General features: G+C 45.7%; 1 protein-coding gene across 2 annotated transcripts in view; it reads right to left on the bottom strand.

The window, feature by feature from the left end:
* The window catches only part of LOC119389982 (syntaxin), a 28,147-nt gene extending 18,390 nt beyond the window's left edge, over positions 1-9,757 (bottom strand). The window contains exons 1-4 of one of the 2 annotated variants that reach the window (XM_037657468.2): positions 9,500-9,757; positions 5,057-5,128; positions 2,888-2,987; positions 735-809 (exon numbers count right to left, since the gene is read on the bottom strand). In XM_037657468.2, coding sequence (XP_037513396.1) covers positions 735-809; positions 2,888-2,987; positions 5,057-5,128; positions 9,500-9,532 — 280 coding nt within the window. In that variant the 5' untranslated portion in view covers positions 9,533-9,757. The remainder of the gene's footprint in view (positions 1-734; positions 810-2,887; positions 2,988-5,056; positions 5,129-9,499) is intronic. The other variant, XM_037657470.2, reaches the window with a different exon arrangement.
* Between the last annotated feature and the right edge of the window lie 3,147 nt (positions 9,758-12,904).

The following is a 12,904-nucleotide window of genomic DNA, read 5'->3' as shown; positions in this document are numbered from 1 at the left end:
CGAAGGGCACCATGTGCTGCAACATTCCGGTACAGCAAAATGTACGCCGCGTTTTGATTGGAACCAGACAAACCAGACTAATACGTCACTAGGTGAGCGAAATACGAAAGGGTATGCCAATTTCTGTCGTCTGCTTTTATCTTGAATTTGGAAATTCAATAACATCTACTTGTGTGCATCTATCTCCAAAATTCTTTTTGCATTAATCTCAAGACTATACAAGGAACACATTGCAACGTAAAGCTATGTGGGTGAAATTTGGGTGCAGGGCCCCTTTAAGGACTATAGGGACTTCAATGATGGCACTCTGTAATGATAGTAATAATTGCTGGAGTTTTATGTGCCGAAATCCCAATATATGAGGCACGCTCGATTAATTTCGACCACCTGGGGTTCTTTATTGTGCACGTAAATCTAAGTGCACTGGTGTTCTTGCATTTCGCCCCCATTGCTATGTGGCTGCCGTGGCTGGGAATCGAACCCACACCCTCGAGCTTAGCAGCACGACACCACACCTGCTGAGCTGCCACGGTAGGTGGCATCACTATGCACGTGAAGAATGCTTAGTAAGCACTACTGTATGCTTCGTTCTTTTTCCTCTCATCTCAGTGAGATGCAGGAAACAGTCCCAAACCTTGACTGGCAACACTGACATTTATTACAGAGCCCTTCTATAGAAGTAATCAAAGCAGGAAATCAACAGGTATGACCCGCATTTCAGCGGTGGCACCTACCCTTTAACTTGGCCCGAACTTTGTTGGCAGTCTTCTTGATGTCAGCCATAAGGTCCTCCAGCTCATGCTTGACCTCTGCATTAAAAAACGCAAGCAAGAAGAAGAAACAAATAGTATCACCATCAACATGAACAAACTAATTCGAGTCCATTGCATGACAATGACCTCTACCAACATCGTGTGTGATGCCCTGCATCCTCCCATGCCCGCCCTACAACCCGATTTTTTTCTATCCCACACATCTGCATTGCTCCTCTACTGATGTCAGGTGTATCACCTAACTATCCTTAATATTACTTATATTACATTCAGGAAGGTTTATCATACGGCATACTGAAATCAAATGAAATTTTCTCCTGATTTTGACAGTGATACACAGCAACGCTAATTACTGCATATTCTACATGAGTAATCTACTAAATAAATAATTATCCGTTATGCATGTATCGCAATTGCATCCTTTAAAACATTAAACTACATCCACATCATAGCAGGCATTTCAGTGCCAATCTATACTGCTATATATCCTACATCTCCCAGTGCTGAACCCTCTATTTTCTTTTCATCGCTGATGTATGTTATCGCTAAAACGAAATGACAGAGTTCAGCGTCATCAAAAAGCATTGAGAAGGTTGTGACATAATGACGCGTACCACAGCGGGGGACATTATATTAATTACAACTAGGTAACTTCAACTGCTTGACATGCATTTGTGAACAAGATACATAACTGCATTCTGCCCTCATCTCAATGTGGTCATCGCAACTGGCCAATTAAGCAGTAATTTCATCTTCATCAGATGAATATCATGTAAAAAAGAATGCATGACAGTACAGGGCCCCGTTTAAGTGCTTGTAATTTGAAAAACTGATTTTTTTTTACATACGTCCCTCACTTCATTTTGACAAGAGCCTCCCGACAAAGCAAATGTCATCTCGCTCAGTGACAACAGAAAAAAGAACATGCATGCTCATTTTTACAGCTGGAAAATATGGGCTATGAAAAACTGTCCTTCTTGCATTGTGTAGCGAATAGTATTCTGGTGTCCACTGAAAGCAGTGCAACATGGTACTTCCAACTTATGTTAAAGGGATACTAAAGGCAAATAACAATTTATGTCAGAGTGAAAGTCCAATGTATGACAACTTCTAAAACGGCAATATTATCAACAGCAGTGCCCTACTTACCGAGAAATTAAGCTAAATGTATCACATGATGAGCGCCACGAGTGGGACATTTTCGAAGTGATCCCGATGACGTATGGAAGTCGGCCTACAATAAATCACTAGTAATATAACTAGCAGCAGTAAAAAAAGAACCTTCCGAGCATCAAAAGACGTTATAAAATGCTGTTTGTTCATTTCCGCTTGGTTCATGAACACACACACACACAAAAAAAAAAAAAAAAACATCCGTGGCGTTGCCATGGGGAACGGCGCGCGTGGTTCAAAGGTTCCGTTTTCGCCGAACTGCACCTCGCCCGTCTCAGTGGTAGTTTCGGGATCGCGTACTGCCCGCGTGTGTTTTGCGCGCTAGTGAAAGTCGCTCTGACAGAAAGTTTGACAAAATGCCGCATGAGCTTCATCGCCCGACACCGCACTGCTGGTTTCCTCGCTGCTTTCGGGCTCGGGCTCGGGAGAGTCGCTGCCGAGGCTGCTATCGTAGTACGCAACGACGCCGGCACTGCGAGCCCTCAGCAGCATACCGCGTTCATCGGGGCTCAAGTCGCTGAATTGGAGCCCAGCGTCGCGAGCCAATGTCTCGTCAAGTTCTCCGTCCACATCCATTGCGGTGATTGCGGCAAGCTTCGATGGCCGTTGTTGCTACTGTGGGTCCCGCTACTTCTGCTCTGCTGCTACTAGTGTCGGCGGCCGCAGAGTAAAAGCGGGCAACGTTGGGCACGGCAGCAATGACGTATGAGAGTCGTATTTTCAGGCGGGAGATTTGAAGCGCACTAACGCGATGCGGACCACTAAAAACGTGATTTTATTTCAAAATAAGCACTTCCTTGGCACAAAAGCAGCACTACGAGGTTTCTGGACCGCTATTTCAACAATCAACGTCGACTTAATATTTGCCTTTAGTGTCCCTTTAAATAAGCCAAACCACAGAAAAAAATCAAACACGCAATAAGTTGCACGATGCTACATACTCTCATCAGTCTGTGGAGCTGATAAAATGGCACTGTGTTTTTTCTTGACTTCTTCGACATTTGCTTGTATTTTGTCGATGTTCTCCCGAATCTCCTCCACCTGGAAAAAGTGATAATTTTATCAAAAACGTGTAACAACATGCTTTCAGAATTTCACCACCCCAATATTGTTTTGCTCATAAATAAAAAAGTGAGCAGATCTACAGGATAACATGTTATTCACCAAGATGCCAGCCCAACAATTAGACTAAATGAGCGACTACATGAAAAAAAGGTGTACAGAGAGGCGGACATTTGGCAATAGGTGGACAATTCAACAAAACTACGCGAGGCAATTATTGTATGTCATGTGAAATACTGCCCGAGAGAGCCCCAAATACGATGGTAATCGCAGGACTTTTGCAAGTCCTGTGACTATCACTAGTGGACATGCCTCGAGTAAAAGCTAACCAAAATTTAATGAGGGAACAAATGGTGATCATTCAATTTATGATTTCAACCAGCATAAATAATGCATTACCAAACAAAGAACCAGTTTCAACTTGTCAACTGCACTGCTTTTTAAATTTTTGTTATAAAGCAGCTAGCATGCCCTTTAGGACGAAAAATCAATTACACGATTGGAAAACTATATTCACACATAAGCACACACACAAAAAAAAAAATAAAACTTGAAATGTCATTCATGAGGCCAGTTGCGCAAGCCTCCTGGTTGAGTAGGACGAAGACCCACAAGATGCAATGTTGATGGAACATTTATAGCCTGGGGCATGTTTTCACAGATTACTTGATCATCGCTGAAGCACATTCAGCATTTGTGAAAACATTACCAAAAGGTTCAAGCTACAATGCTTTTTGCGTCGTTTAAACATAACACTGTCAGAAACGCAAGAAGAGCTATAAGCTCTTTGCCTATTTTGACAGGTGATCAGTCATCCATAATCTCCCCCAACAGCTGGTAATATGCGGGCATAATCATTTGACATAAACGAATTAGCCAACCTCTAAGCGAGGCAAGATAAGTCAGCAACACTGCACTAGCACTCTGTTCGTTCTAAAACAGCAGCAGGCCCAATGGCTTGAGCAAGACCGAAACAACGCCTACGTCCCTCTGAGACTCTGCTAGCTGTCACGCACGCAGCTGTGGCGCGAAGGGCACTGAACTCTGGGAAATGTTACTGCCGTGGGAGGATCAACCGCATGGAGGGTAGCGAGCCTCGGACTGTAGGAGGCCCCAGTCACGTCAAAATGTCACCATGAAGTTGGGAGATAAGGCAGCAGCTGGCCGTTGCTCGTGAAAGTTCATACAAACAACTGCTAGATGCGTACTAGATGCCACAGCTGTGGCCCCCACATGAATGATAGGAAGTATGCTGATAGTAATTGGATTGGCTAACGACACACATTTAGCCATGTTCCCCTTGTATCATTTATGTGTCTCATTTCCACAGTAGTTATTTGCAGTAACAAAATAAGACCTTGACAAATAATTCCATGTCAATGACATTCTTCGGTGTACAAAATGTCATTTGATGGGCTAAGTCAAAGTGGCACCTAGAACAAAATTGCTTTTGAGGGTAACTTGTGTAGAATATTATGAACAAATGACGTTGTTGGAAGCTACGAAGCCAAGCAAATCCAGTCAACAAATTCAGCAGCCGAATCACTGCTGTATGAAGTTTTGGACAATGCTTCATTGTAACATGCCTTCAGGTATCTTAGATGCTATCACTATAAAGAACCAAGCACTTTTTATTATACCAACAAAGAATAAATAGCTGTCACATTGCCTTATACAGACGGGAAACTGATTTTCTCTAGGACAATATTTAGGTGAATTGATTGCATCAGGAATGAACGGTGCTACAGCATGGAAACAAAAAAACGCGCACACTTTTAAAGGTAAAAGTGTTGCAGAAATAACAATGCTCAAGCTAAACAATGGCATCTAAAATTATAGCTATGTTTGACATGGACAAAAAAGTAAAACAAAAACACAGTAATATGTACATTTCAGTAATATGCACCAACTTTCTGTGCAATCAGAGACAAATATATCGAGAGGCAGTGGGACCAGAAAACACTTTTCAATTACCTACAAATTAGTGGCTAGCTACCAGCTGCCATGTGTAGTTTAATCTAATCGATGAACAAGTAACCTTAACTTACCTCTGCAAAGAATTCTTCCATGAAGTTTGCCCCATCTTCTACTGTGACGGAAACGTCGTCTTCACCTTGTGCCTGCAAGGGTAGGATAAAAAGTGCCACAGTCACAGAAAGTACAGGGTAAAATTCACAAGATGCTTAGTATACGACATGCACCCAGTGAGGCCACAAGTACAAGAACGCAGTTTGCAGAGTACTAGAACTCAATCATAATAGCGCTCCAGCAAGTGGCACAACTGTGTGCACTATATCTACATTGATTTTTCTTGCGCTACTTCTACACAGGTAAGTTGAACACTGTACCACATATCCATATTTTAACATTCCCTAGTGTTATAAAAGCCATTATCTTCACTCACCACTCAATTGTGACCACCATTCCCTTACTATATTGCAAATGATCAGCATACAACAGCAATACGTGAACAGCTGAGCATAAACAAGTCAGGCATTACCTGAATGCACTTAAAGGGACCCTTCAACACTTTTCCAAGTAACCATCGAATGGCTTCATTAAAGGAGTTTATTGCCTTACGAATTGACCGCCGCAAAAATTTTTAGAATGCGTCAAGTACGAGCGGAGCAACAGAGATTTGTCGCACGCTGTAATTGCTTGCTCTCTTCTCTCGTCCTGACGAGCCCGCTCAAAGCTAAGCAGGGAGGGATGGCACGAGGGAAAGAAGTTATGACAAGCGCGTCATGACCTTGGGCACTTCTTTTTTCTTCGAACACGTAACTTAGTTTGTGTGATCGCGCTCGGGCATATGGCGGCCTTAGTAACCACGCAACTCATGATTCTCAACCAGTCAGTGGCAGTGAATTTGGGTGTATGGCATCATTTGTTGAAAGAGGGAATTATTTTTAGCTGACATTGAAAATTATTGAAAATTCCAGGCCGCATCCTGCACTATAATGTCTGGCTCGCGTGTTTTCAGAAGCCTCGACTACCGATCGGCAGCGTTTTCTGACCATGCTGAAAAAGTGTTGCAGGGACCCTTTAATATTTCAGTGGAAGTCGAACAGTCCCTACCTAAAGCATGCTGCCATAATTTGGAAAGCTAGGTGAAGAGAACATCTCCCGGGAGGCACATACACATAATCTAAACCATATACAACATGCAACCTTGATTTTATATCAGCCAATTTATGAATGCATCACATTGTAGTTCTGAGAATGCACTGAAGGAGGTTTCTCTTGTATACAACACATGGACCAAGCCCTGCTGTCATCAATTTTAATCCTAAGAGAAGCCGTCTGTACAATGCTACAATTAAAAAAAAAAAATGCAGCCGGGATTCGATCCCCCGACCTTCGGGTCAAACCCCGAGCTTAGAAGGAGTCTAGAAAGCAGGTGAAGAGTTAAGGTGTTCATTGGTTTGCCAACATTTGACAAAATACTTGATGAAACACAGCTCTAACCTTGTCACTTCGTGAACACTTTCCTACGAGCTGATATCACCCACATGTGTTAAACAGCAATTGATAATCTCGTTGACAACGACTGAGAGCACAAAAAGATGGCAGTGCTGCATGGTCAGAGCACTGCTCAGTTTTTATCAAAATATCTTCATAGAATGGAATGTAGGCACGGAAAGCGCACTTAAAATATGCAACCTGATAAAGGGCAAGCCACTGATAGCGCAGCTTATGAGCAATGAAGTAAACGCCATTTCCCCAATTTCTCTCGAGAGTTGCAATGAACAGAAAAAAAGGGAAATCCCTCCACAATGCACGAGCGCTGTGCAAGGTTTACAGGTAGATCAAAAATTTCACGTCGCGTGTGCATACGCAAGAATGGATGACCTGCGCAAGATTTACGCGCAAGCGACGTGAACGTTTCTTCACGCGTATCCGGGCAAACAAGGAAGTGTGAGTCACCAGCTCCATTAGCGAGCGCGACAGGCGGTACAGAAGGGATAAGTGTGGGGTGCAACCAAGCACGAAGTGCTTGTACGTAACAAAAGGATTCACGAAAGTCGTAAACGAGGCCCCACACAACTGCTGTTGAAGATGCACATGTATCGTGAAAGCTGTTGTAAAAGAATTCAGGAACAAAGAATATCAGAGGCAACACAGCTGATCTGGACGTAACAGCAACACCCCCCCGATTCCACAACAAAACTGCACTTTTTTATTGTTATGGGCAGGTTAGGATGAGAGCAGTTAGCCAAGAGTGCATCTGAAGAACATCTTTTTTTTTTTCCCACTGCAAATGTTTTTAATGTCTGTTATAGGTTACCTAGTCTATCCACCATTATACATAATGTTTTATGCCCTCCAGAAATGTGTTGCAACATCTGATGTATTTCTAAGGGCACCAGATACACACCTGGTCAAAAGTTCAGGTTTCCTGACGAGATCACAATAATCAACACATTTTCCACATGCTCTGCATAACTAAGAGAACAATTTTAAGGGGTTTCTAGACAGATTTACATTTTCCTTACTGACAATCCCTGGCGTTAGAAAATGTGTGCATTTTCTCTAGATACATTTCTAATGATGCTTCAGCAGTTTGATATCGCAAACACTTGTTGCAGGGGATGTGAATCGAAATGCAGTGAACAAGCTCAAAGGTGTTGCTGTCCAATGCAATAAAGCAGTGCCTTTCAAAAAGCAGTGATTGTCATGGACACAAAGCCGGGCCAGTTCATTGATGTACATTTCGTGTAATTGCACTACCTGTGTTAATGTTATTTCATCTTGTCATTCTTTACCTTAAACTATTTTGTTATTCAGAAGAGAAATGGGGCCTTTGTGGCTTATAGGGGCGTCATGGAAGACCGAACACACTGCCTCATAAACGTCAAGAAAACTGCGATAAGGCAATCGATTGTCTTAGTAAGCTCTGTGAAACTGCACTGCTTGTAGATACGACTGAGACGGCGTACCACAGGAAAGCGTGCCGCCCGTAAATCTCCAGTCCCAAGATAGTCCGGCAGTGCAAACACGAATTGTGGCCTCAGGCTGGCGTTATTTTAGGGGCGGCCCGCCAATCAACAGGCTGGACGACAAGATCTGAGAGCGCCGCGACAACCGATACGCGGCAGAACACGCCTTGCGTACACACGGCGTTCAGAGAGAGGAGATTCGCATTCCAGAGGGGTGGGTGGGACATAAAAATGTCCCTGGCTGAACAATCGAGCGGTCATCTCCGGCGGCCGCCCACACAATAAGCCGAGCGTCGGGGGGCTCGAACGAGTTTATATTGGAGGCAACCGATGACGGCATTTTCATCAGGACCAGCCAATTAGCGCTGACTAATCGAATTCCTGCGAGAGGAGTCGCCTCTCCAGACGCCGTCGCACTTCTGACGTCGGCGGTGAATGAAACACCCACGCCCCTCCGGCTGGCGTCGTCTCAGAGTGAGCGAGAAGGCGACGCTGTGACACACGGGGCACCAAGAAGGGAAGGGATTACCCTTCCACAAACTATCTCGCCACTACTACGAGCTAAAAAGAAACACGGGTCGCATCCACCAAAGCGGAACAACCTCTCCTTCTCTACGCCCTTCTAGCACGCCACCGCACTACGAACGAACGAACACACACACCACTCGACGACTTTTTCTTAATCGACCAAAGTGAACAACGACCGCAGTGTGTTGCCGCCCGACACAATCACCACACGGCGATTTGATTACACCAACCCCCACACCGTACGCGAGGAGGTGGGGACGATCTTTGGTTTCGTACCTCAAGTGACAGTTATCCGGGCAACGATACAAACACACGCGAGCTTTTACCGCCCCCCTCTACTACCGTCGTGAATCGAGGGAGTGTTGATCGGTAGCGAAGTGCTGCGCCCATGAGCGCCGCGGCACGCTTTCGTGTGCAGCCGGAGCACACTGCGGCAACGAAACCAGCTCGGAGCTTCGCACAATCGCTAGATCTTCGCGTTTTTCTCCCAAAATCGCCGATCAGCAGTGCATCTTGGAAGGTGTTGAGCCACAAATTTTAGGCTTAAGCACTCACATCGCTCGTGAAATTGATCGATTCAATGCGTGCCCCTGGGTAGCTTCACAACACGAAGCCGCGTCTTAACTGGACGCCAGGCACTGTAGAAGGCATGTGGACATTTGTCCTACCGCCAGGCAACAATCAACGGCGCCGTGTGGGTGGAAGTGGTTTTTCTTTCGGACGTACTGCGCTCCTCTGGAAGTTCCGAGTCTGGGTACTACAACCGTGCCTGTCTTACGTGCACACAGAGCAATGCCACTTTTTTTCCCCATCCCAGGCGGTCAGGAGCCGGAACTACGTGACGTACAGCACTACATACGTCCGAGTAGCGTCGCCGAAAGTCGGCCGGTCGAAAACAAATGCCCAACAACCGCGTTTCTGCCCCACAAAATGTTTCGAACGGCCAGTTAGTTTCCGTCCCAAGACGGTAGCGCAGTGCCGATGCAACCCGCCCCGCAGTCGCCGTTTGTTACATGGGTACTTTACCGCTTTTAGGGCGGCGAGCCTGTCCTTGGTCATGTTGATAGTCTGGCGAAGTCACAGGTTAGTCCACAGGGCCGACACTTTTTTGACTAGTGTAACACACACGAGTGGTAAAAGCGGCACATTCCCATTTCCACCAGCGAGGACATCACGGAAAGAACTCTCTACTGCACTACTCCCTTTTGCGGATCGATTTTTGCAGGCAGGTCGAGGGGGGGTCTCAGCGGTCTCAACGGCAGCGCCCCCAAAACCCGCCCAAACGCGCTATCGCCAAAAGCATCTCACAAACAGGCTTCTCAGCGCGGTACCGCTTCGCTTGCTTGATTGTGGTCGTTAGTTCCTTTGTTCTCCGTTGCAAGAAGCTCTATGCGGGGGAAAAGCGCTGCAAGTCAACCAACTGTTAGCCGGCTTTAAACGATGCATTTTTCTCCAAGTAAACTGAGAAGTCTTTTGATTCGAACGAGTTGGTTCGGGCTACAACGTGGAGCATAGGCGAACGAGATGTGGAGTTATCGACAGAATGGAAAGTAGAGTTCTTCGGTGATTCACTGCCTTGAAATCGAGGCGGTAAGCCGCATATCCTAATGATGTGGCGCCAGTCCAAAAACAACTGGTTGCTTGTCCTGCTTATAGGACGCGCTTCCGAAATAGCGCGGAACCACCGTTAGCCGCAGTGCAGTTAAGCGTGAATTGTGCATATTCTGACGGCATAAATACTGCAAGATGAATCGTACGCAGCAGTATCTGTGCAGTGCATGCAAAGTAAGGAAATTATTACTTCCGTGTTTTTTTTTTTTGTAAACGCCTGGAAAGTCAGCTATAATGAAAGAAGGAAATCGGGCACGATTACGAGTTATGCGTATTGCAGTTTACAGAAAACAAAACTTTCCACAGGTGTAATCAGCAGCATAGCTATGGAATATTGTCGCAATTGTTAGTTTCGGTTCCCAGCTCATTTAATTCCTGGCTCTGCGTTCGCGCGCAAATCCGCAAGGCACTGACTACGGTGACGGGGCCCGTCAGCGCAGTACCGTCGTAAAAGTGACGGGGCCCGTCACCGTAGTGCAAATTGTAATAGTGACGGGGCCCGTCATAATAGCGACGTCCTTATAGTGACGGGCCCCGTCGTCGTAAAGCGGTGACTACGGTGACGGGGCCCCCTTACCGCAGATTTTTGGTCGTTTTAGCGTATTTTTAGCCCACGTCGTGTGGTGTTCGTGGCGTAGTTCATCAGCCTGCAGGTCGTCAGTTCGATGCCTCCCGTTTTTTTTTTTTTGTCAGGTTATGCGTCAACGTCAACGTTACTGCTCTGACGGAGTCGTAACTTTTTCGTTCATGTCTGCGGCGGTTTTGTGTTTTTCCTATGCGACCTCGGTTCTAATCGCGCTAAATAAAAAAAATTTTCCGTTTTTTTTTTTTACTTTTTTCAATATTGTTTCACAATACCGTCCCGAGCTTCCGGCTAGTCAACAATAGTTACTCATTCGTGGTGGCACGGCTCAGTGTGGGAGAGCGGAGCCCGTTAATCAGCATATGTCGCTGCGCCGCTGACGCTGCATATCAGCATGCCGCCAATGCGTCGCTAGCCGGCATAACAAGCTTTTAAACTTAAAGAATGACGAATCGATGTGAGGGTAATACAGTTAAAACCTCAGTAATTCGAACTTTTATTTCGAAATCCCGCATAATTAGAAGGATTTCTATGGCCCTGTATTTTGCAATGTAAATTTGAGTGGATAATTTGAAGCGGCGGTGAGTACCATACAGCCCGGTTAATTAAAAAAACTTTGGGTGCCATGTGCCAATTCCCGATCCCGATTTAGCCGCAAATCCGCAGAAACGATGGCCCTTAGGAGCCACAAGGCAATGCAATGTAGCGATACTAATGGGTGACAAGTGAAGCATCCCAGCCTCGCTGCTGCCAGCGCAAGAAAAAAAAAAAAAAAAAAAACAAAAGGCGGTCTCGTGGTCAACTGAAATGTGCGCCTGCGGAAAAGAAGACGTGCTTCGCTGCAACACAGCGGTGACACGCGGGCAGCATGACGAATGCTTCTCTCAACATCAGTGCGGCATGATTTACCCATTCTTTCAAGGAAAATAGAGAAATTAATAAAAGGCGGTCTGACGGAATTCGTGATGTGTGTGAACCTCCGATTGGCGGTTGTTCCGGCAATTTGCACACTTGCACTGCTGGCGGAGTACTTGCCCGCAACGCCTACTTCGAAAACTCAGTCGAAAGCTTCAATGATCCTCTTTTTCCACCCAGAACACATCGCGAATTCCGTCACACTGGTCATTATTACATTCTTTATTTTACCAGAAAGAATGGGCGAATGGCCGCATCATGACGCACTGACGCTGCGAGGAGCAGGTGACATGCTGCCCGTGTGTCACCACTGTGTTGCAGCGAAGCACGTCTTTTTCACAGGCGCGCATTTCAGTTGACCACGAGACCGTTTTTTTTTCCCTCTTTCTTTTTTTTTCTTGCACTGGCCTCAGCGAGGCCCGCCGTTTCCCCGGTTTAGCGGCAAAATTCGGACCACGTATTGCTGGAAAAAACCCTTGTAACCGCAAACTAGCAGGCACAGCAAACGACCACCTCTGCTTACTTCCAGTAATACAAAATTCCTTGCATCCCGCCTTTTGTATGTTTGATTAATTCGAAAACCCGCTTAATTAAATTTGTCACAGTCCCAGTGACTCTGAATTAACAAGGTTTTACTGCATGTTCATTTAACCTTGAAGTGGGGCTTCGCGGCAGTGCAGATTTCTCTTGGAAAGGTGTGTTCACGGTATAGCACATCTTCACTGCAGTGAAACCACCTTTACAGGGAGTTACATGCGGTTTATATACGTCTATTCGTTCATTTCGAATACTTTGAAATTTCCTAGAATTTAAATTCGTTTCGAAGCGAATTCGAATACTGTAATATTCGTTCGAATATTCGAATTGCTCGAATATTCGCACAAATAGGAACAACGCATCATCCGAACGCTAGGGCTGTCTAACCGCCGCAGACATGAACGAAAAAGTAGCTCTCACGTAGTCTCACGACTCCGTGAGAGCAGTAACGTTGATGTTGACGCATAACCTGAAAAAAAAGGAAGAAAAAACGGGAGGAATCGAACTGACGACCTGCAGCCCTAACACTTCATGGAGAGCGCGCCCACCATGAACGCTTTTTTTTTTTCTTTATTGCCTCACACAAGTAACTACTACGCCCCGAACGCCACACGACGAGGACGGTAAAGGGGCCCCGTCCCTTTTACGATGGTACTGTGCTGACGGGCCCCGTCACCGTAGTCACTGCTTTACGATGACGGGGCCCGTCGCTATAAATACGTCGCTATTATGACGGGCCCCGTCACTATTACAATTTACACTAAGGTGACGGGCCCCGTCACTTT

This window comes from Rhipicephalus sanguineus, chromosome 4, assembly GCF_013339695.2.
Source record: "Rhipicephalus sanguineus isolate Rsan-2018 chromosome 4, BIME_Rsan_1.4, whole genome shotgun sequence".
Classification (NCBI taxonomy): domain Eukaryota; kingdom Metazoa; phylum Arthropoda; class Arachnida; order Ixodida; family Ixodidae; genus Rhipicephalus; species Rhipicephalus sanguineus.
Note: the sequence above shows the minus strand (reverse complement) of the source record. Positions and strands in the feature narration are given on the sequence as shown.